The sequence below is a fragment of the Acartia tonsa genome, chromosome 5 (genome assembly GCF_053477335.1).
Source record: "Acartia tonsa isolate MP-2025a chromosome 5, ASM5347733v1, whole genome shotgun sequence".
In the NCBI taxonomy this organism is placed as follows: Eukaryota; Metazoa; Arthropoda; class Copepoda; order Calanoida; family Acartiidae; genus Acartia; species Acartia tonsa.
In genome coordinates this window covers 11,599,938-11,623,784 of record NC_137264.1, presented here as the reverse complement: position 1 = coordinate 11,623,784, position 23,847 = coordinate 11,599,938, and the positions used below count along the sequence as shown (strand labels likewise).

Genomic DNA, 23,847 nt, shown 5'->3' with positions numbered 1-23,847 from the left:
TTTTGTATGTTTAATCTGTCTTTGAATTAATACACTTTATTAGAATATTTAGCTGTTTATTCTTATTATTACTACACGTCATATGTCACTAATCTTTTACTATATGCTAATCAAGTTTACTATTTTGGGGTTAAATAGTAAAACTTATCAAATTAATTTTCCAAATTGGCAATTTCTAACAGTAAAATTTAAACTTATCTGTTATTATAAGGCTTCGATGAAGATATAGAACTAATTTCAAGTAATGGTCAGAATGAGCTTATAATAAATAGAGATTTTGGGCACAGCTGTAAGTATGTTGATCAAAATGAATTTAAATCGCTAGTTAGTAATAAAAGTGAACAATTTTCCGTTTTAAGCTTAAATATTCGTAGTATTTCAAATAAATCAAATGATTTTAGAGATTTGATAGAGGAAACAAAAAGCCAAGACTTTAATTTTTCTTGTTTATGTGTTCAGGAGACGTGGGGAATTAAAAATAAAGATTTAGTCTGTCTAAATAATTATAATCTAATCTCAAAAGACAGGGAAGAAAAGAGAGGAGGAGGTTTGGCTATTTATTTATCTAACTTAAAAAACTATGAAATTATTAAAGAATTCTCGTGCTTTAATGACAATTTTGAATCTCTAATAATTAAAGTTTACATTTCAAAAAACAAGTTTAAGATAATCGCAAATATTTATGGAATACCAAATAGCAATTTACAATTTTTTTCTGATTGGCTTAACACAACTCTAACATCTCTTAAAATTATGAATGCAGAAGAAATAATTCTTTGCTCTGACTTAAATATTAATCTGCTTAAATATAATGAACATTCTCCAACCAACGACTTTTTAAATATGTTAATCTCTCATTCATTTTTACCAGTTATTACATTACCTAGCAGAATTACACCAACAAGTGCCACTTTGATTGATAATATTTTAACAAATAAAAGGATGGATAATTACAATGCTGGACTTATTTATTCAAGCCTATCTGACCATCTCCCAATATTTTACTTAAATGTAAGTAATCCTAAGCCAAACAAAGATTCTTCTTTACAAAAAAGAAATATGTCTAATGAAAATACTGATATATTTAAGCAATCCTTATCTTCTTTTCATTGGTCTGACATAACTACAGATTTTAGTCCAGAGAGTGCTTTTGAAAACTTTTCTAATGTTATCAACAAAAACTTTGAAAAATGTTTCCCTTTTAAAACTATAAAACCCAACAAAAGAGTTATCCCCCAAAATCCCTGGATGTCACCAGATTTACTAAACCTAAGAAAGAAAAAGGAAATGTTATTAAGAAAAAAATTTAAGGATAAAACCGTTGATAGCAATAGAAAATTTGTCACTGCAAATAATATTTATAAATCTGCAGTTAGAAAAGCCAAAAAAGAGTACTATTTTTCTAAATTCAATGAATTTTCGTCTAACATGAAAAAAACTTGGTCTACAATTAATCAACTCATTAACAAGAATAAAAAACGCATTCTATCCCAAATCTTTTTACTGATGATAACAGATCTTATGAAAACTTTCAAGATATTTGTGAAGGTTTTAACAATTTTTTTATTAATGTTGGTCCCAGACTAGCGGATGAAATTCCATTTTGCGAAAATGATTTTAATGACTACCTTGGGGTTCCAGTCAATGAAAATTTTGTGTTTCAAAAAATCACCCCTCAAATAATTTTTTCTACTCTCAATAAGCTAAAACCTAAACTAAGTTGTGGGCCTGACAATATTTCTACTAAACTTTTAAAAGAAATTATGCCAAGTATTATAGAGCCTGTTGTACACCTATTTAATCTATCTTTTAAACATGGCTTTGTTCCAAACAGTTATAAACGCGCTAAAATTTTGCCAATCTTTAAATCAGGAAGGATTAATTCATTTGATAACTATAGACCTATTAGTATATTAAATGCCTTTTCTAAGCTTCTGGAAAAAATAGTTGCCTGTCAAATGTTTAAATACTTAAATAAGTTCAATATTCTTTATAAACATCAGTATGGATTTAGACCCAAGCACAACACAACCCAGCCCTTAATTCAACTATTGAATAAAATATACCAAGGTCTTGATTCTCAAACACCAGAATACACACTGGGATGCTTCATTGACTTAAAAAAGGCATTTGATACTTGCAATGTCCAAATCCTTTTAAACAAACTAAATCATTATGGTTTTAAAGGTATATCAAATAAATGGTTCCATTCTTATTTAAATAATCGTTCTCAATATGTAGAAATTAATGGTATCAAATCATCTATTCAAAACATAACCCATGGAGTCCCACAGGGAAGTGTTCTTGGTCCTATACTGTTTTTATTATATATAAATGACTTGCCTAATGCAATTGATATATTTTCCTCACTTTTTGCTGATGACACAATTTTTGCACATAGTGATAGCAATTTAAAAAGATTAGAGGAGAGGGTAAACATTGAACTAGAAAAAGCTAAACTTTGGTTTCAAGCAAATAAACTTTCACTTAATGTTGCCAAAACTAAGTTTATGGTTTTTAGAACCAAACAAATGCAGTGTGTTAAAGATTCATTAGACATAAAAATTGGTGGTGAAAAAATTGAAAGAATCGGGAATGATTGTAATATTAAATCTTTTAAATTTGTAGGTGTTCATTTAGATGAGTTTATAACATGGGAACACCATATAAACTCAGTTATTAACAAAGTATCTAGTGCTAATTTTGTATTAAATCAATTAAAAAAGTTTGTACCCACTAAAATTCGTAAATCTATATATAATTCCCTTGTAAAATCGCACTTGGAATTTTCTATTATAACATGGGGTAATGCTAAATGTGAGGGAATGAATAGATTATTATTAAAACAAAAGCAAGCTGTGAGATATGTCGCTAATGCAAAGTACAATGCTCATGTAGATCCATTACTTGAAAAGCTTGAGTTACTTAAACTTGAAGATATTAAGATAGTTAATATAGGTAGCTTTGTAAAAAGTTTCCTTGCAGGACAAATGCCAGACTCATTCAATAATATTTTTGAACCAATGTTATCAAACAGAGTAATGAAATTAAAAGTACCTTTACCTAAACATAAATCCCTGGAAACTTTTCCCAATGTCTGCTTTGTTAAAACATGGAACAATCTAGACACTGCTATAAGGTGTGCTAAAACTAAAAATTCCACTAAAAATCTCATTAAAAAGAAATCATTAGATAAGTACAAGAGTTTTAACTGTAATAAGCAAAAATGTTTTGTCTGTAAAAATAATTAAAATCTGCCTAAATTTGTTGTAAAATTTTTAACAACTCTCTAACCCCATTGTATCATAGTGTAAATACTATTGTTAATACCATACTATTTATTTATTTATTTGTTCTGTTTAAACCTATTTATATGTTATATGTATATATCCAATATGACTATCTTATATAAAATTCGATGTAGCTAGAAACCTTATAAAATCTTTTTGAATATGTTTGTCATGAACTGGTAGTTTCAGCTTATGCAACGGCCAATCCAGGTTATGAAAGTACCAAACTATGCCTAAAAATATGTGAATATGTGTAATAATTTTATTATTATTATTTTGTATGCTTATGTTGAAATACATATCTTTTATAGACAGGTAGCTGGATAGATAGGAATATAAATAGAAAGATAGATAGATAGATAAATTAATATAAAAATAGTACACATTGCCAAATACAAGAAGCACTGAGAGATAGATAGCTAGATAGATATATTAATAACAAAATAGGGTTATAGTCCTTTCCACGACATCCCTCCATAAGAAGCGATTCTTCGTATTTTTCACTGTAGCTTTTCTCCTATTACTAGCCCCTGCGGGGGGCTCTAACCCTGCGGGGCCAATTACCTAACCCTGTGGGGCAATCACCTAACACAATATAACCTAACATAACCTAAAATAACCTATAAAAAGCCATTTTAAAAATACGAAGAATCGCTCCTAATGGAGGGATGTCGTGGAAAGGACTATACCCCAAAATAGCATACATCTCCATATTCCTTACCACAGGAGGATTGAACATTTGAGACTGGCAGATAGATAGATATACAGGAAGATAAGGGATAGATAGATAAACAGATAGTTATATAGTTAATTAGATCATTTTTAAAAGCACTGAAAGATAGAACTGAAAATATTAATATGTCTATTATTTGTAAGTTTACAGACAAAATTAACAAAAATAAATCAAATGCTTTTTTGGGTTCAAAGTGACCTTAATAGAATCAAATTTAATTTGTAAACCACATTACATAGGATCTTTGTTTGTCTGTGTTTATGTACCTTTAAAGAAAAACCCAAGATAAATTTTCTCTAGAAATTTCTTTTTAAAATTTAAATTTAAAGTGGTGAGAGTGTCTACTTTCTCAATCCCACCTTTAAGAGCCCCTAGAGTCCTCTATGGGTGTACCTCTAGTTAAAATTTAAGTACAGACATACATTTATATATACATTTCTTTCTTACTTTTAAGTACAGCTAATTATTTCTTAGAATTAACCAACTTGCTATCACTAACCAATTTATGTTTGTAGAGATCAATTTCTTGTATTGAAGCAATAGGAATGTTTCTGTGTATGTAAGTTTGTGTATCAAAAGTTATCGCTAACCACTGGACCGATATGGCTCTCCTTTACATTGAAGATTGAAGGATCTACCCTAAGATCTCCCTCATTCTCTAGATTAGAATTACTGGTTAACCAAATAAGATAATATGGTTAAAACTTTGGGTACCAGTGCAATTTACAATCCAATGGTCCCTCCCCCCCTGTGAATATTATTTCAGTATGGAACCTGCTTTTCAATTTCTCATAATCCAGAGAGTTTAGTTTTAAAACTTGATTGAGTTACTCTAAAATCTAATATTAGTTTAGGTCCATATTATACTGTAATAAAACTGTTACTTATATCTTTGGAACCCACTGAAAGATTTTGGGCAATTTCCCTCAAAGAGTTTATTCGATCACAGAACCCCCCATTCCTTTAAAAAAATAAATTGAAATTAACGGGAATGGGTAAGCTTCTTTTTTTATTACGTTAGGTTAGGTTAAGTTAAATCTGGGTTAAATCTGGTTCTCTACAGGGACGCCCCACAGGGTTAGACAATAGAATTTAATACTATTCCTCACTACATTATTTTCAATTTATTTTAAAAATATAGTGGGGAGGGGGGAGTCAAGAGGCACTTTGAGAAAAAGCTTTAAATATTTTGTTAATTCTGACAGTACAGCCCAAACTAAAACCTATAACTAAGTACAAACAACGCCATTTACTCTTCAGAGGACCCTACTCATTTTTACTTTATTTCAATAAAGGACATCTGGTTGTTTGTTAACACCCAATAGACAACCAACATGTCTATTGCACAAGTTTAGTAAAAAGTCCCAAATATATATTTAGAGGAATGAAAATAACAGTACTATTTTAAATATAGTTAATAATTAAAAAGATATATAAAATTGTAATTTAATTGTTCCTTAATTTCACAACTACTGCAATCGTGTTATTAAATAGTTGCTATATAAAAATTAAGTATTATAATATAAGAGTTATCTTTAGTCTTAAAGTTTTGTTTTCTCGAGTTGAGAAGTTTTATGAAATGAAAACAGGCCCAATTAACTAGAAGTATAAGTAGATATAAACTATAGATAGATATCAGATAGATAAATATAAGATAGATAGATATTATATGAAAAGTTTTATGAAATAAAACAGTGGGCCCAATTAATTGGGAAAATCAAGATACCTAGAAGTATAAGTAGATATAAAAGATAGATAGATATGAGTTAGATAGATATCATAACAAGGATAGATTTAAAATAGATCGATATGAGTTAGAGAGATATCTGGGTCAATTAACTGGGACAATCAAAATACCAAAAAATATAGATATCTCAGGTAGATAGTTGTTAGATAGATAGATATAAGATAGATAGGTATAAAATATATATAGATTATAGATATCTATTATATATATATACTAGCGGCTTCGCCCCTAGCCTCTAGGGGCTTTGCCCCAAGAGGTGATAAAAAAAATTAATATTTATTGTTTTTAGTGAGAGAATGTTGCTATTCTTTCATTCAAAATAAATGCTGGAATAAAAAATATTTTTTAACAAAGGACCTAGGAAATCTTCAGCAAATAAAAAAAAAAAAAAAAAAAAAAAAATGGGGGGGGATTTTTTTGTTTTTGGGGGGGTTGGGGGTGTCCCACCCCCCAAGAAAATAGCTTAAAACCACCACAGGACCAATAGGTATATACCCTGAAGAGTAGAATCCGATCGGTTCAGTGGTTACCGAGATCTTAAGGGACAGACAGACAGACGAATGGACAGACGGTCAGACGGACAGACGGACAGACAGACATCGTCCTACTTTGTATTATAGATTAGATAGACATATGCAAAAATAGATATCATATAGATAGAAATCGCATAGATAGATAGATGGATATATAATTTGAATTAATTTAATTAGCTAAATATATATTTAGATAGATAATAAACATCCTTAAAAATAATATTTTAAATTATAAAATTCTGTCTTTGATTGTTAGCATTAATCCTTAATTTATGTTTGTCTGTCTGTGTGTTTGTACCGCTTAATCTATATGGTTCGCCTTTACAGTGAAGCTTCTAATTACTCCATAGAATGTTTATACGTATCACTATTTAAATAAAGAAAAACTAAATGTAGAGTAGAGGTTCGTCCACCCTCGCCCCCCGAGGCCAGGGACGGTACACTTGTATAAAATACGCCTTCACAGTGATGATTCAAATCAGTCCATAGAATGTTTATAACTATAATTATTAAAATAAAAATAATAAATGTAGAGCAAAGGTTCGACCCCCCCCCCCCCCCCCCCCGAGGCCAAGGACGATACACTGGTATAAAATAAAGTGAACTAATATAACACTGTTTTTCAAATATACAGGACAGTCCAATGTAGAATCAAATAACCAGCTCAAAATAGGTAAGTGATTTATTTTATTTATTAAGTTTTCTATAAAACTTTAGTACCATTAAAATTGTTTTAATATTTTCTCTTGAAAGTTTGGGCCGTCATTAATGTTCACTAAAAATCTATAAACATATCTGCTACTTCGGTATACTGAACAAATGTATTCAAGCTAAATGGGAGTTTGATCTTTTACCAAAAAAACCCCATTAAGTACAAATATTTCCTTTTAAGAGCCTCATACAAAACAAAAAACATTCCTTATATTAAAGTTTGCTTTGTTTATATTTTAAGATGTTTTTATATTTTTCTGAAATAGGATGTTTTTTTAGTAGCGAAACTACTCTTTAATCCGCCTTTCTGTACGTCTGTTGGTCAGTAACGCAATTTTCTTGGTTTTTATTAAAGATTGTTCATGATTTATTTAGATATTGTTAGTACCCTCTTCAAATAGCATCCGGTATACGGTCATTTGGTCATGCTACATGAGACAAATAATATTTTATAAAGGTTTCGGGATTATCTATAATTCTTCTATTTTTTATTCTTTCTCTTTTTTTGAGTATATTAGCCCTATTGATTATTTTCCTTTTTGTAAATCCAGGATTTATAGATGTTGTCATCCTTGTTTATGTATTATCGACAATATGTATATCTAATGTCAAATATGTACTTCCAAGTCATAAAATATTTAAATGTATGTTTCAATATGTACATGTTATTATTCGGATGAAGAGAGAGGCAAATGAAAAATAAATAACTTCATTTTCTTACACCCTACTGGAGTAACTTAGAAGACATTTATATATATTTACTGACATTGACCATGAAGTGAGATACAAGACAATGGGCGACCATTAAACCATGGCCTATGGCCCCTCCTACCTTTTGGAAGAGTAGGGGAAGAATGGGGGATAAACAACAATCTAGCCCCTTGGTCGTTTCTGGAACCATTGTAGAGATCACATGTTTTAAGTGGTAAGGACAAAAATGAATTACAATATCTTCATAAAGGTTTATCGGTGCATTCCCTCAAAGTGCCTATCGAGCACTAAAACTCACTGAGGTTAACCTTACTATCCTGTACCCAATATTACCAAACTTAATCTTACCTACTTTGGTTACTTTTTGGAAGATTTTTTTATTTACATATCCTTTTATCTAGGCATCTGGGAGTATTATGGGGGGAATATTGGGGAACTTGTAAATACAAACTTTATATTTTCTTATGTTAAAATCTGTAAAAAAAACAGGGATTTTAAGGGATAAGACAATAATAGATAACTTTATCTATGTAAAGTGTACACCCCTCAATGAAGATAAACATTGTAAACAAAGCTACTCCTTCCTTAGATTACAATTATTGGTTTAACAGTATGGAAACTGATAGTTTGTACAAACCAATCAAGCATTCAGGAAAAAAATACGAATACTTTAAAACTTTTTGTTTGAGTGTCATACCTACCTCATGGGACGGTTTATAAAAACTTAGGACCAGACTTTTAGAGTAGGTCCTAAGACAAACAGACAACCAACCCGATTTGATTGCACAACCTTTGTGGTGAAGTCATAACTGTCCATGGCAATTAGTTGTGCCCTAAATGGCCCAAAGCATATACAAAACTCTTACTAATAATGCGTGCATCTGACAAAGCACCATGTAGTAGGTACAACTTTTAACGTCTTTAATTATGAGACTAGAGAATCGAACCTATCATCCCTCCAACGACGAGCGGATGCGTTGCTTGCTAAGCTCCTAAAATATATAGGTCATATAATCATAAAATAGAAAACCTATAAAGACACTACGCATTTAAAATTATATTGAAATGTTGAATGTTGATAATTTAACCCATTTCCTTTCATTGAATTGAAAATATTTTCCCACTACAATGTTGTTGTCGCTAATGAAAATTATATTTCAGTGGAAAAACAAGAATGATACTCATCTTATTCGTTGGCTCAAAAACTAAATTTTGATAAGTTATACTTAGATTTGTCTTAACTTTTCAACCATAATTTTTATGTTATGGGATGTTAATCATTTCATTACCAATTGTCTTATCCCTTAAGATCTCTGATAAAACTTAGGAAAATACTTTTTTGATTATTAAATCGTGTGACTTACACATAAAATAACAGAACTTTATTTCCAGTACGGTTTCCAAACCGATTAATATCCGCTGGATTAGAATAGGTTCTCAGCCATTCTGATAAATCATTTATAGCATCGAATTACAGTTAATTTCCACTAATGAATTTAAAATCATAGAATTAATGCCAGTTTTGTTGATCCCAAGGAGCCGAAGGTTTTTATCTTATAATTTTTCATTTTAATATCTATGGAAATCTGTCTGTAATACCACGCGATAAATACACCTAATGAATTGATAAGATTGATAGACAAAACGAATTATATAAATGCTGTGCCTCAGAGATAACAACATTGAGAATTGGTTCAGAAATAAATTGTAGACGTAGTGAAATTCAATTTCAAGAAATTTCAATATCCTATATTAAAGCTCACTCGAAGGTTGGGTTCTAGAATTATTTTATAGTCAACTATCACAATTAAATATTGTTTCATATAGTCTATTACTCTTATGTTATTGAATTGTATTGTAATTATTATAGAATTTGCGCCTGAAATTGTAAATTACAGTTTCTATTTAAGGTTCTCAGAGTCTTGATTGTAATGAAATCACACCTTCTCTAATAAGTAAGCAGATATCTTAAGAGACATGACAATAGATGATAAATTGTTATAATTCCTAATAATGATTGACAAAATTAACCCTTCTGTTGATGAAATTTATTAGTTGTAAAGTTTAGACAAAAAAAGTTTAAAACCAGTCAATCAAAATCAATAAAAGTACCCACTTTTTTTAATCAATGAATAAATATCGGGTTTGTTATAAAAGTGTAATTTACAGTCCAATGTCCCCTCCCTCTCTTGATGGTTGACAACCATTCACTGAAAGAATACTAGAAAGAAGAATAGCAACTATATTATCTTTTTTAAAAAAATTGAATATTAATAACTTAATTGTTTTTCATCAATAATACATGGAGTGAATGGTTAAATTAATCTAAATTAATTAGAATTTTACAGATTAAATAATTGTCTTTACATTTTAGTATTCCTAAACCACATAGCCAAATATATTCATAGATCAATAAAATAAAAATATTGTTTATACATCATCGAGGCAGAATTTACAGAATATGATTTGAAAAAATAATAATTTATAATTAGTCCAATCACTCTAATATAAAATATTTAAATATTCCTCTAAACACAATCATAAGTCAAAGATAAATATATTCATGAATTAGAAAAATATTGTTTATAAGCTTAGAATGAAATACCATTCCTCCTTTTTGCCTTTTGAATGGAGTTTATGGCTGAGCTGTGCACAAATCCCATATTTCATTGTAAAATATCTCTACAAATACAAAATACTTATAGCTAGGCTTCACAGGGCTTTCCTCTGGATGTAAGAATCTTATGTAACTTCTTTCCAACTCAAATTTGTCCATATTTTCACATGTAAAGAAATAAACACTTTAACTTTTCCAATTTTGTTCAACTTTTATTTTCAATGAATACAATCACTTTAAATATAAAAGAAAAAGAATCAAGGGCAGTGGTATCCAGATCTTTAACAAGCCAACATTTTCAAAAATATCTTAAGGCAGTAAAAAGAAAATCTGGTGCTGAAATTATCATTAAAGTTCATTTATTTTCTGAAAATAAAATATAAAATTCTTTAATTTTATGAAGGACAATCAGCGTTAAGTACAAGATGCTGATTTTATTGGCAGGACATGAAATAGTTTCATAGCCTTATCTTTAGTCCAAATTAGTCAAAGAAAATATAAGGAATATTCCTAATCATGTAACATCAAAATACAGAAATGATATTCACAAACATTGCCTGAAAAGAATGAATCTTTGATTCAACCCAAATATGATAAAATATTATGAAAGCAATGCAAGCAATAATTTTGTAAGAGGAACGTGATAAAAACATTCAAGTCTTCTCATTCTTTACGTTAAACTTTTCTATTTATTGTATTAAGTGTGTTGGTTTTATTTAAAATTTTTGCATTGTTTTATCTTTCTAACAAATTATATTTTGATGGTGTTAACCATAATTTATGCAATTGTTTTGAGTTTTTATGATACTTATATAAACTTATTATCGTCCTAAGAATCACCATTTTTTGTGTGAACAAGAAGATTTTTCATGATATGATATATATCAGTTTAAGTGAAAAAAAGTGTGCCTAATGATAAAAGAAATCTTCATGTAGTGTGTGATATCAAAAAGAGATTTTAACAATACTTTATAAACTATTGTACAGGGTGCGGCACATAAATCGAGACAAATTCTAATTTTTAAACAAATGAACTTAAAATAGTCAATTTTAAAGATTTTATTGAATTTTAAAAACTGAGAGGCAGAATAGGCATATGACTATTAGATTATTCAAAAAAATGGCCGCCAACCTCAATCACTGCCTCTACCCGCCTCCTCAACCGCCGGCAGGTCCAGGTCAAAATGTACCTGTCCAAGCTGGCGTAGTTCTCCTTGGTAGTGGCAATGAGGGAGGTCTTTGTGGTATGGGCACGTCTATTGGTGCATGCTTCAAAGTAGCCCCAGGCCCAAAAGTCCATTGAATTAAGATCGGGCTGCTGGGAGGCCACATTTCCTTAGGAACGTGAATAACCGCAGGATCCAAATTCGCTCAACTTTCAAGCTACCCTTAGACACGGAGGCTCTTATTTGGACCACAGTTGAGCTAGAACGACGTTCTTTACCTTTTTAGGAATGGCATGCAGTTTCAGCTTGGGTTGTCAGCGCAACCCATAGTCTAAAATGAGTTTTAAATTTCAATAATATGGGTCCCTGAAGTCAAGAACCGAAAAATTTTCACGGTTTTTGAATTTTTTTACATTTAAAAATCTGCCCCGTTTCACTTTGCTGGAGTACTACGGCCAAGCCATTTCAGATAGAGAGCTCTAGTCTTTTCTAGTGTCTTACTTATGTATCTAACAGTATCCCCAGCAAGTTGCATAACTCTACCTCACCTACAGATGGGCTGAGGTCTGATTTAGTAAGCCCTAGTCGAGAATCCAGATTAAACCACCGGCGCATATGGAATCTGCCTTGTTGTACATATGCGCGGCCAGCTCGGTGTACATGTCCATCTTCGTCCAAAGATTTTTTTGTGCTAAAAGGTCATTACCTAAGCTTTTTATAGTGGGGTCAAACGTCCTGATAGGTCAAGTAGTTTTGACGCTATGGCCATTTAAAAAACGTCTCGATTTATGTGCCGCACCCTGTATGTATGAATTAGACACTTTCTAATGTAAAAAAGATTGATTCTGAAACTTTTTTATGATATCAATAGTTACACTACCAATCCCTTCCTTCCACCCCAATAACTTAAATACAAGATATTGTGACCTATGAATATAAACTGATCCTTTATCAGACACATTGTCTTACAATTTATCAGGACTAACAACATTATATAAAATCATTTTATAAAAGTATTAGGATGTTTGTCTGTCCATCTGTTCGTATGTTGCCTAAGATCTTGGTAACAAATATATTGCATGGTTCTCCTTTACACTGAAAATTCTTACAGGTTCAGGGGAGATTTATGACTTTTCTCAAGTGCCCCTGGAGGCCTCTAAGGTCGTAAATACAAAGTTAATTTTTGATTCATGTTACCATTTTACTTTTTGATGGATTTAAAAGAATTTTCTAAATATTTTGTTCTAGTTATTTTCCTTAATCACAGAAGAAAGATAACCAAAATAATGTAATAATACCAGTATTTTGTACCCTGTTTCTGTCTGAATTTTACAGTTCTATACTCACTTGTTTCGATTGGCATAGCACAAATTTCAGATAAATAACAAATAATCTTTTTCAATGTTCTTAATTTTTGACCATTTCATCTATATACATTTGGTCAACATTAGCAACAATTTGACCTAAATAATAAACTATTAGTATTTGTTTTGTAACAAATTGAAAAAGTATTACATTCATCGTAATATCTTATATGTATATTTCATTGAAAATATATTTAAAACTATTCATTTGTGATTAAATTTTTCCTTTCACAACATTGAATAATAGTCGATGACTCTTTAGTTTAATCGTTTAGTCTAATGCGCTTTTAAGTCAAACTGATCTTGATTATGACCAAATATATATTATATATATATGTAATGGTCATAATTAAAAACAGTTTGACTTAATTTTGACGTATTTGAGTAGACGATTACACACAGCCTAACGAAAAATATGCAAAAAATACCACCTTTATTCAATTTTGGAGCAAGCCTAACAATTTTAGTATAGTTGCTTAGAGTAATACCCTATAAACAGATGATCCCCACCTTAACTTCTCCTTTGTTTTAGGCTTAATACTTACAAATAAGCAGTTCCTGCATGGCCGCTGAATTTTCCTTCTAGACAAAGGCATGGAGAGAGGGGACATTGGGCTGCTTATTACACTAGTCCCCAAAGTATAATACTAACGTTTTCTTATTCATTAGCTTTGGGACTTTAGTGAATTTTGATTGGTTGATTCATTAAGTTGAGTGTTGAAACGTTTCAACCAATAATTATAATATACCGTTTGTGTATCATCATCGGGTATGTACATCAATTTATCGGCCATTGTCTTATCCCTTTGGATCCCTGAGATAAAGGACAATAAATCTAGTAATAAACATATATAAAATTCAATAAAATTAAAATAGATTTATTCAGCTTATCTAACCTAAACAATATTTATAAATGCCAAAAAATCATATTTGTTTGTATTTTGAAAACACTTGAAATAAACCTAATCCCAACTCTAAACCTTACACAATATACAACATTTACAAAAATCTTTTTTTCCTCAAATATTACATTTTTACTTTTTAAGTCAAAATAGTTTAAGGGAAAAATATTATTAATGCTTTTAAGTTTATTTAAATATTGATAATATTTTAATAATATAATATTTTAGAATTCAGACAATATTTTATTTTAAATGTCTTAACTCCCAGGGATCTACAGGGATAATACAATGGCTCATAAATTGATGTACATTGTACATACCAAATAATGACACACAAGATAATTGTGTAGATAATTAGTGTTTGAAACGTTTGGACACCCAACTTAACAAACCAACTAATCAAAATTCAATAAAATTAAACATTGGGGACTAGTGTAATGAAGAGCCCAATGTCGCCTCCTTTCCTGTTTAACCCTACTTGAACTGAGACTCTAATACAACAATTTATATGTGTGTTTGTTTTGTGTAGATAAAACTATGTAAAACATTTGATGCTATTATGATGGACATAAATGCATTTGATGGCAGTAGCACTATTACAGTCTTATCCAACTATTGACCCACATTTACAAATAGACAAATATTATGCCTCTTCCTTGCTTACAGGGTGCCATAAAGAGGGTAACTTTTTCGTAAAGTTGTGTATCATCGTTTAGTCAAATACACTGCTGTTAATTATGAATATTTCAATTCATACATTTTACAATTATAACACAATTATAACAGTTTGACTTAATAAGCGCATTTAACTAAACCCAACACACAACTTTTCAGAAAATACGCGAAAAAAATGACCCTCTTTTTAATGAAATGAAAGAATCAAATGTAATACTAGAAATAGATTCTTATTAGATAGATTAGTTTAAAACTGGATAGAGAGCATCTGAATAAATACAGTTAATAGATGTTAAATTAATTTCCTTTAAGGTGCATATTGACCACTGTCTTTTTTTTCTAAATAAATTGAAAACTAAAGGGGTAGTTTTTTCATAGCTTTACCACTGCTGGGGACCTATACTGCGGTGCCCTAGCCCTGCAAGGCTTCTCAGAACCCAAGATAACCTAATTGACCTAAAGTAATAAATAACTTATTTTTAGATTTTTATTCTCATTCATAAAACTTCTTTGTTTCCCTGTATGCATATGAATGTTTGTTATAGTTTACATAAAAATTGAGTAAATCTTGTGCTTGCATTCAATTATTCACATACACATACTAGCACACACACACAAAGATACACACACACACACACACCACACTCACCCATATATATTTACAAGGATTTACAGAACAATCTGAAACACTCGATAACAGCAATAAGGGGGTTTAAATTTCTGTCTGGACTAAAATATAGCATTTATTTCCATGGAAACAAAGGAATAAGACAATGACCAATAAATTGGTGTACAATGTACAATTACATCCACAATGATGATATACAAATTTAAACCTTCTGCAGATTACAATTAGTGATTAAAACGATTAGACTCTCAACTAAATGAACCAACAAATCAAAATATTATAAAGTTCCAAGATAGTCAAGCAAACGAATAAAAAACCAAATTATAAGACTTTGGGGATTAATGCAATAAACAGCCCAATGGCTCCTCCCTCCATTATCCAGTTACTTTTATATAAGGATTTCATACATTTGTCTAAGCAGGGATCTAAAGGATAAGACAATAAACGATAAATTGGTGAACAAAACTATTTCTTATGTAAATTTAACTTAATGGTTGCAAGGTTTGGAACCAATTAATAAAAATCCAACGTTTTAAGCCAACAAATAAGATAATGTTGATATGAAACTTTGGGCACCAGTGTTTTTGTCCAACGTCCCCTCCCCTTCCCGGCTAATATAAAATATGGATGTCTTTTTTTTATTAATACATTATCCCAAGCGTAGGGTATGATTAAAATTTATTGACTGTTTGTTAGCCTTTTTTGATACTTGCATGTGTATACTTTTTTCAGTTATAACAAAATCTATCATCTTAAAATTTCTTGTGTTTTTTTTTACTGGGCTATTTACACATAGCATTGAAGCTGTTTTTGAATAGTTTTTTGGCACATCCTTAAAATCATTGAAAAGAAGGCCCAGATGCTAGGGACACATCCCATAGTCCTCATCAAAGAAAAATACTAAATTGTCTAAAACCTACATTTACAAAAAAATTACATATAAAGAAAAGTAATTTTAAATAAATTTTAAGAATTTATGTAAGTATCATTCTTTACTTGTATGTATAACTAAGTCAAAGTTGTCGCAAATATAGGTATTAAATAATATGTAATTCAATTGGTTGAAATATAAATTTTGCCCTAAAATTTGAAGATAGAGAAAGCAAGTGTGTAAATTGAGTTTCCTAGTACAAGTAATGTATGATATTTACCAGGGAGGGAGAGGACAATGGACTGTTTATTACTCTAGTCCTCAAAGTTTTATGTTTTCATATTTGTTTGCCTAACAACTTTGGGGATTTTAGTGAATTTTGATTGGTAGTTCAATAAGTTGGGTGTTCAAAATTTCAACCAATTATTTGATGCTACATAAGGGTTAATTTTTTGTGTCATTATTGGGGATGTAAATCAATTTATCAGTTATTGTCTTATGCCTTTTGATCCCTAAATATCTGCACTACATGGTTACAAAGATAAATATTAAATATATAATATGCAGAGTTAAAGTATTAAATAAGATAAGATAACATTTACAATTTTCTTCTTTTTTGTGAATTTAAATCTAAATATGAAACCTCACAATAGTTTACTGTAACCTTTTTCAAGAATTAGGGTTCTATTTAGGAAATGTTAATATCCAGAAGATATTTTTTTTTGTATGTGTCTTTTTATTAGAGAAGCTATTCAAAAATGTAAATTAAATCTGTCTGTCTGCCTGTCTACTACAACATAAAAATATTGAAAAATGTTAAAATACGCCAGAAATGTTTAGTGATTTCTATTATATATTCACTAGCGGCTTTGCCCCTAGCCTCTAGGGGCTTTGCCCCAAGAGGTATAATTACATCTTCTATTACTTACCCAGCAGAACGGATTGCAAATTTTTGCACCTACCCAGCAGGAAAACATTTTCTTGTTTAAATAACGAATTCACAAAATTCGTAAAAAAATAGTCTAATGTGTTCTCAAGAAAATTACTACTGGTGCTGCTCATAGTCTAATGTGTTCTCAAGAAATTTTTTTTTGAGGGGGGGTAAATTTTCATTTTTGGGGGGGTTGGGGGTGTCCCAACCCCCAAGAAAATAGCTTAAAACCACCACAGGACCGATAGGTATATACCCTGAAGAGTAGAATCCAATCGGTTCAGTGGTTACCGAGATCTTAAGCTTCAGATGGACGGACAGACAGACGGACGGACGGACGGACAGACATCAAGCTACTTTGTATTATAGATAGTACATCCTGTATATAAAGATTTAATATACATAATATTAGTATATTCTTTCATATTTCTAGAATATATTCATAGTACACCCTGTATATAAAAATTTAATATACATAATATTAGTATATTCTTTCATATTTCTAGAATATATTCATAGTACACCCTGTATATAAAAATTTAATATACATAATATTAGTATATTCTTTCATATTTCTAGAATATGTTCATAGTACACCCTGTATATAAAAATTTAATATACATAATATTAGTATATTCTTTCATATTTCTAGATATGTTCATAGTACACCCTGTATATAAAGATTTAATATACACAATATTAGTATATTCTTTCATATTTCTAGAATATGTTCATAGTACACCCTGTATATAAAGATTTAATATACATAATATTAATATATTCTTTCATATTTCTAGAATATATTCATAGTACACCCTGTATATACAGATTTAATATACATAATATTAGTATATTCTTTCATATTTCTAGAATATATTGTGTGTTGAGATAAAACTAAGTTGTGTATCAGAGCTTTGTTGAGATTCAGAATACTAACATATTTCAGGGATCTTAAGGGACAAGACAATGGACGATAAATTGATATATATCTTCATTGATGATAAACAAAATTACCCCTTTTTGTAGATTAAAATTATTGATTTGACTATGCTGGTTTGTTAATAGATAAATGTACCCAGAGTTTTTGTACCAAGGAATAAGATAATTTTGTTTTAAAACTTTGGGTACCATTGTAATTTTCCAGCTAATGTCCCCTCCCTCCCTGAACAGAATCTCATTCATAACTGGGTCTACATACTTATATTCAATTACTTTTAAAATTGTTTTATTTTAGATTCTCATTCATTTTTAACTACATATTAAAACTTATAAAAGATAAAATATAACATAATACTTAATGTTTTGTTGCAATGAAATAAGCTTTTTTGGTAGAACAGCTACTCTACAATTAGGTTTTATATCCATCACTAACCGTTTGAATTTACATTATCAATTTGATTAAAGTTCTCAGATTTGCTATTTTATGACTTATTTGAATAATCTGACCATATTATTTAAATTTAAAAAAAAATTATTTCGCCTAAATTTATTGAAATAAATCATATGTTTAAAATCTATTGGTGGTTGCTTTTTAATGCAATAAATAAAAGAAATGATAACTATTTGTTGTTAATTTTCCATTAATGGTCAATATAACAAGGTATAAAACAAGAATTAACATTTTTATCACCTTTTTTTTGCACACAAATTTTTTGTGCAAAAATTGTTATGTTAGCAAATACTCTAGCAACCAACGTAGGTTAGATTTTGCAGGGATTAGGGGATAGTTAATCAAGTTTAGGTTGTGTTTGTGGATTGAATCTCAATGCAATTTTAAGACAGGTTTTACAATATCTAGCAAAGGTAAGCAATAGAAAAATAAAAAAATGAATGAATGAACCCTCTCAAATGTAGCTAAGATAAATTTTCATGTTAAAAATAAATCAATAAAACAATTTTACCATTTCAAAAGAAGAATACACCTACAGCTAATATATGTAAAAAATATTCTAAAATTCTCTCCGACCATCCGTGACGCTATTCAAAATAGACTGCTGATTTGATATATATACCGATTAACAAAAAGCATCCAATAAACATCTTACTTGGTCCATCTCTCTGTTGATCATGCTAAAAAAGACAAATATTTTCATTTTTTTTGTTTTATGTTTTTCTACTTGTTAATTATCATAATTCACTCTTCCTTCTTCTATTTTATGACACTGAATATCTGCTCTAGAATTCAATTTATCCGTTGTACCATCATGATTTTTTGTGTATTGATTTTGGTTACACTTAAATATCTTTGATGTTCCTGTACTTATTTAAGGATGTAAAAATCAATTCCTATTGACAACATTTTCTATTCCATCAAGTCTCTCTCTCATTCTCTCTCTCGCTATGACTCTCTCTCACCCCCCTCTCTCTTTAATCCCCCCTCTCTCTCTCACCCCCCTCACCCCCTCTCTCTCCCTCTTTCTCTTTCTTAATAAAAAAAACGTTTGGCTTTTTACATTTTACTAAATAATCTTGTATTTTTTATTTAAAATCTTTTGTCATTACAGATATACATTTGAGAATTTTTAGTAGCGAATCTACTCAATAGTTTCCTTCGGCCTGTTAGTCGGTGATAGATATTTTCTACTTATCATTTTGTTGAGAAACCTGAAAAAACTACAAAAGTAATATTATAGCTATGTTGTATTTACCAACACTAAAAATAGTCCAAAAACAACCAAAAGTATATTTCTATTAGAACATCTAATTTATTTATTTTAAGCTGGGGAGATAGCAAGTGGTACCCTTGCAGCAGCATCTACCCCATACATAGCACTGTTGGACAAATAAATATCTTTATATTTTAGCTGGTGAGATAGCAAGTGGTACCCTGGCAGCTGTATCTACCCTGTACAATTACATTACACTTGAGTCATCTAGATATTTTTATTTTTTAGCTGGTAAGATAGCAAGTGGTACCCTTGCAGCAGTATTTACCCTGTGCATGGCACTGGAGATATCTAGATATTTTTATATTTTAGCTGGGGAAATAGCAAGTGTTACCCTGGCAGCAGTATCTACCCTGTACATGGCACTGGAGACATCTAGATATCTTTATTTTAGCTGGTGAGATAGCAAGTGGTACCCTAGCAGCAGTATCTACCTTGTACATGGCACTGGAGACATTTAGATATCTTTATTTTAGCTAGTGAGATAGCAAGTGGTACCCTAGCAGCAGTATCCACCCTGTACATGGCACTGGAGACATCTAGATATCTTTATTTTAGCTGGTGAGATAGCAAGTGGTACCCTAGCAGCAGTATCTACCTTGTACATGGCACTGGAGAACAGCTCCAAGATCTTGGCCAAGAATATTGCTAACAATACTGTCATGATTGTTTCTCACAAGTAAGTATATTTTAACGTAATCGGTAACATTTTGGTTTGCTATTGGGGAGGTGTCTAGTCTGGGCCCCACCGCGTCATACTAAAATATTGCTAATAACACTGTTATGATTGTTTCTCATAAGTAATTACACTTTACAAAATATGAAAGAAGGCCATTGGAATATAACATGGATGTAGAGGTCATTGGACCGTAAATTATATTGGTATTATTAAGGTTTATTAACTTTCAATGGACTATATAATTTACGGTAATCTTTTAATACGAAATAATAGTGTCCAAAATTTTCAGTCAATAAGTTTCATCTTAGATGAAAAGATTTAGTTTATCATTATTGGGGATGTACATCAATTTGTCGTTCACTGTTTCATCTCTTAAGATCCTTGATGATAATTCCACTAATTTATCCTAATTTAAAGTAATTTAATATAGCTTTTAGACAGATAAATTTGTTATATACCATCGGTGCCCTAATAAATTCAGCCACCCTGTTTCCAATACATCCTAACCTAACCTTACCTAAAGTAAATAAGACACAAAAAAAATTCTACCCCCCAGCTTTCCCTTTTAATCTTAATTTATTTAAAATAATGCGTGGAAGGGATGGGGGTTCTGTGCCCAACTTGGTAAAACTTTTGGTAAAACCACCATATTTTCTAACATTTAATTTTACACAATAAATATTTCTTAACTCTAGGCTACTTTACTAAACTAACATCTTTGTACATATCATAATTAAGCATTTTCTTGCTGTGACTAACAATGCCTTGTCAACAGCTGGTAACAGCTACCTGTTATTTTATAATTATTATTCCTTGCTCCAGGTATTGAACAGATGCAGCTGCTGTCATTAACAAACCTTTACCAACAGCTGGTAACTGCTTTCGGCATTGTATAATCATTATTCCTTAATCCAGGTATGGAACAGATGCAGCTGCTGTCACTAACAACGCCTTATCAACAGCTGGTAACAGCTACCTGGCATTCTATAATGCAGCCGCTCTTGGTCCTAAAGGCGTTGCTAAACGGATTGCTAAGGTAATATTTAGTTATCTTATCCTGTAACATAAAAAAGTAATTTTTTTTGTCTTTTTTTGTTTTTTGTCTGGTCCGAATTGATTTCAGGAAAGCTTTATAAATGTCTTTGGATGGTTTTAGGCTTTTTTGTCCTCCTTTAGATGCTAGGGGCGAATCTACTAGTTTTATTTAAAGTAGAAAGATTTGTTTTGTCTATAGATTTGGTTAATTGATTGGTTATTCTTTTTTTGCGAAGCCTCACAGATGTCCTAGAACGGTTTTAGGCTATTACCTTTTAGATAAGAGTCTTAGGATCCTAAATCTTACCCACTAACAGATAGGCTAACATACCTACAATATAGCTTTGTTACTAAAAATGCTCCTATTAGAAATTCTAAATAATTAGTTCTATTTACAGGATACTGGAAAAGCAATGATCGGTTTTGATCCATCAGAAGTTAATGAAAGAGCATCGCGAGCCCCTGATTCTAATATAGGTAGGTTTCTTTTATAAAAATGATACATAATATTTAGATTTTAGATGAGATGTTAAACTATAACAGCAATAATAAGGTATCAAAGGCAAGGGTGCCCAACATAACACTTTGTGTGAAAGCAACTTTTAATCACTAAAATAAAAGGTATCTTTTAAAAGTATCATTTTTTTCAGATTCTGTAAGCCTACTTGAAGCTTTAAGTGCTCAAGCAAGAAGAGAAAAGAAAAGCATTGAAGATAAAACTAACAAGGAAAATGGCACCTAAGCATTTTGGTCATTTTTTTGGTGTATTTTCCGTAAAATTGTGTGTAATGGTTTAGTCAAATGCTCAAAAGAACAGTTAGATTTAATAAGCGCATTTCACTAAAAACTTACACACAACTTTGCGGAAAATACGCAAATAATTACATTACTCCTTTTTTTTTTAAAATCTAGCAATTTTTTTTGTTTCTTTTATTTAATTGTTTGAAATTATTTAATCACTGATTAACCAAAATGCTTATTGTCTTTTTTCTTTTTAATTTAAGATTTTAAAGAGATTAAAATCCACTAGTAATACTAATATTAGTAATGGTAATAATGTATTATCTGGAGAAAGAAATATTAAGAGTAAAGCTAGCTCTGATAGGAGTAAAGCTAGCTGTGATAAGAGTAAAGCTAGCTCTGATAAGAGTAAAGCTAACTCAGATAAGAGTAAAGCTAATTCTAATAAGAGTAAAGCTAACTCAGATTTGAGTAAAGCTAGCTCTGATAAGAGTAAATTTAGCTCTGAAAAGAGTAAAAATAGCTCTGATAAGAGTAAAGTAAGCTCTGATAAGAGTAAAGCTTGCTCTGATAAGAGTAAAGCTTGCTCTGATAAGAGTAAAGCTAGCTCTAAGAAGAGTAAAGCTAGCTCTGATAAGAGTAAAGCTAGCTCTGATAAGAGTATAGCTAGCTCTGATAATAGTAAAGCTAGCTCAGAAAAGAGTAAAGCTGGCTCTGATAAGAGTAAAGCTAGCTCGAATAAGAGTATAGCTAGCTCTGATAAGAGTAAAGCTAGCTCTGAGATCAAAACAAACAGCAACAGCAGAGCTACCAAAGATTTAAATAAAGATCTAAAAAAGCACAATAATATTGCATGTGATAGATTTGCTTAAAAGCTATTTGATGTAGTCACTTTTATATATTGTATTATTAGGTAACTAAAATATTTAATTAGTTAATTAGAGCTTAACTATTTGCCATAATTGCTAAAATATGTGTCATATAAGGTATGATCAATGTGATAAAATTTTACATATGTTAAGCCATTTGCTAAAGTTTTAGATAAAAGAAATACTAAAGTATTGTGATCACAGATATGTTTGATATTAGAATTTGGCTATTAAAAATATTTAATGAGCTTTGGCAATGTTTTTTTTTATTATTCTGAAAAGTAATAAGTATTGGCAAATTTAAAACATTTTAAATATGAATAAGGGATTTGACACTCTTTGAATCAAACAGACATGAACTTATCCTAAAGAAGCCCCAATGATATATATCGTTTTTAAGGAAAAGCTCCTTCAGTTGGTTCCTAAAAGTGACATATCTGCCCTTCTCTACCTTTAGTAAAATAAATCTTGATTTCTGCATCTACTTTGATCTTATATATATTTTAGGTGTTTAATACAATTAACATAATTATTTAATTGGAATTTTATGTAAGGTTCCATATAACATGTTGCTTAGTACTCTAATAATAATATGAAAATATCATATTTGCTATTTTTTTTTTATAAAGATTGGCAAATTGCTTGGAAAAACAGTTAATTAATTCTTTTAATGAAATAATTCTAAAACAGCAATACGATATTTATTATTTTATCCTATATTTAACCTGTACATTACTTATAAAGAAATGAAAATAAAACTATATTTGATTGGATCTTTTAATAATGTAAATAAATTAGCAATAAGATAGAGTTATGTAATTCTACCTATTCCTATTTATTTATTTAAAGATATATTAATAAAAATAAATGAAATATTGAAAAAAAGAAAACTTATTGTAGCTGCACATCATTTATCTTTAGAAAAGAACAATATTGCAAATGTATAAAAATACAGGAATATAGCAATAGGTAACAAGA

General features: G+C 30.2%; 1 protein-coding gene across 2 annotated transcripts in view; it reads left to right on the top strand.

Moving 5' to 3' along the window:
- Positions 1-23,632, top strand: part of LOC145318747 (protein spartin-like) — a 148,991-nt gene extending 125,359 nt beyond the window's left edge. For both annotated transcript variants that reach the window (XM_080160239.1, XM_080160240.1), the window contains 5 exons: positions 6,940-6,976; positions 20,104-20,224; positions 21,140-21,260; positions 21,658-21,736; positions 21,910-23,632. In XM_080160239.1, coding sequence (XP_080016365.1) covers positions 6,940-6,976; positions 20,104-20,224; positions 21,140-21,260; positions 21,658-21,736; positions 21,910-22,001 — 450 coding nt within the window. In that variant the 3' untranslated portion in view covers positions 22,002-23,632. The remainder of the gene's footprint in view (positions 1-6,939; positions 6,977-20,103; positions 20,225-21,139; positions 21,261-21,657; positions 21,737-21,909) is intronic.
- Positions 23,633-23,847: the final 215 nt, after the last annotated feature.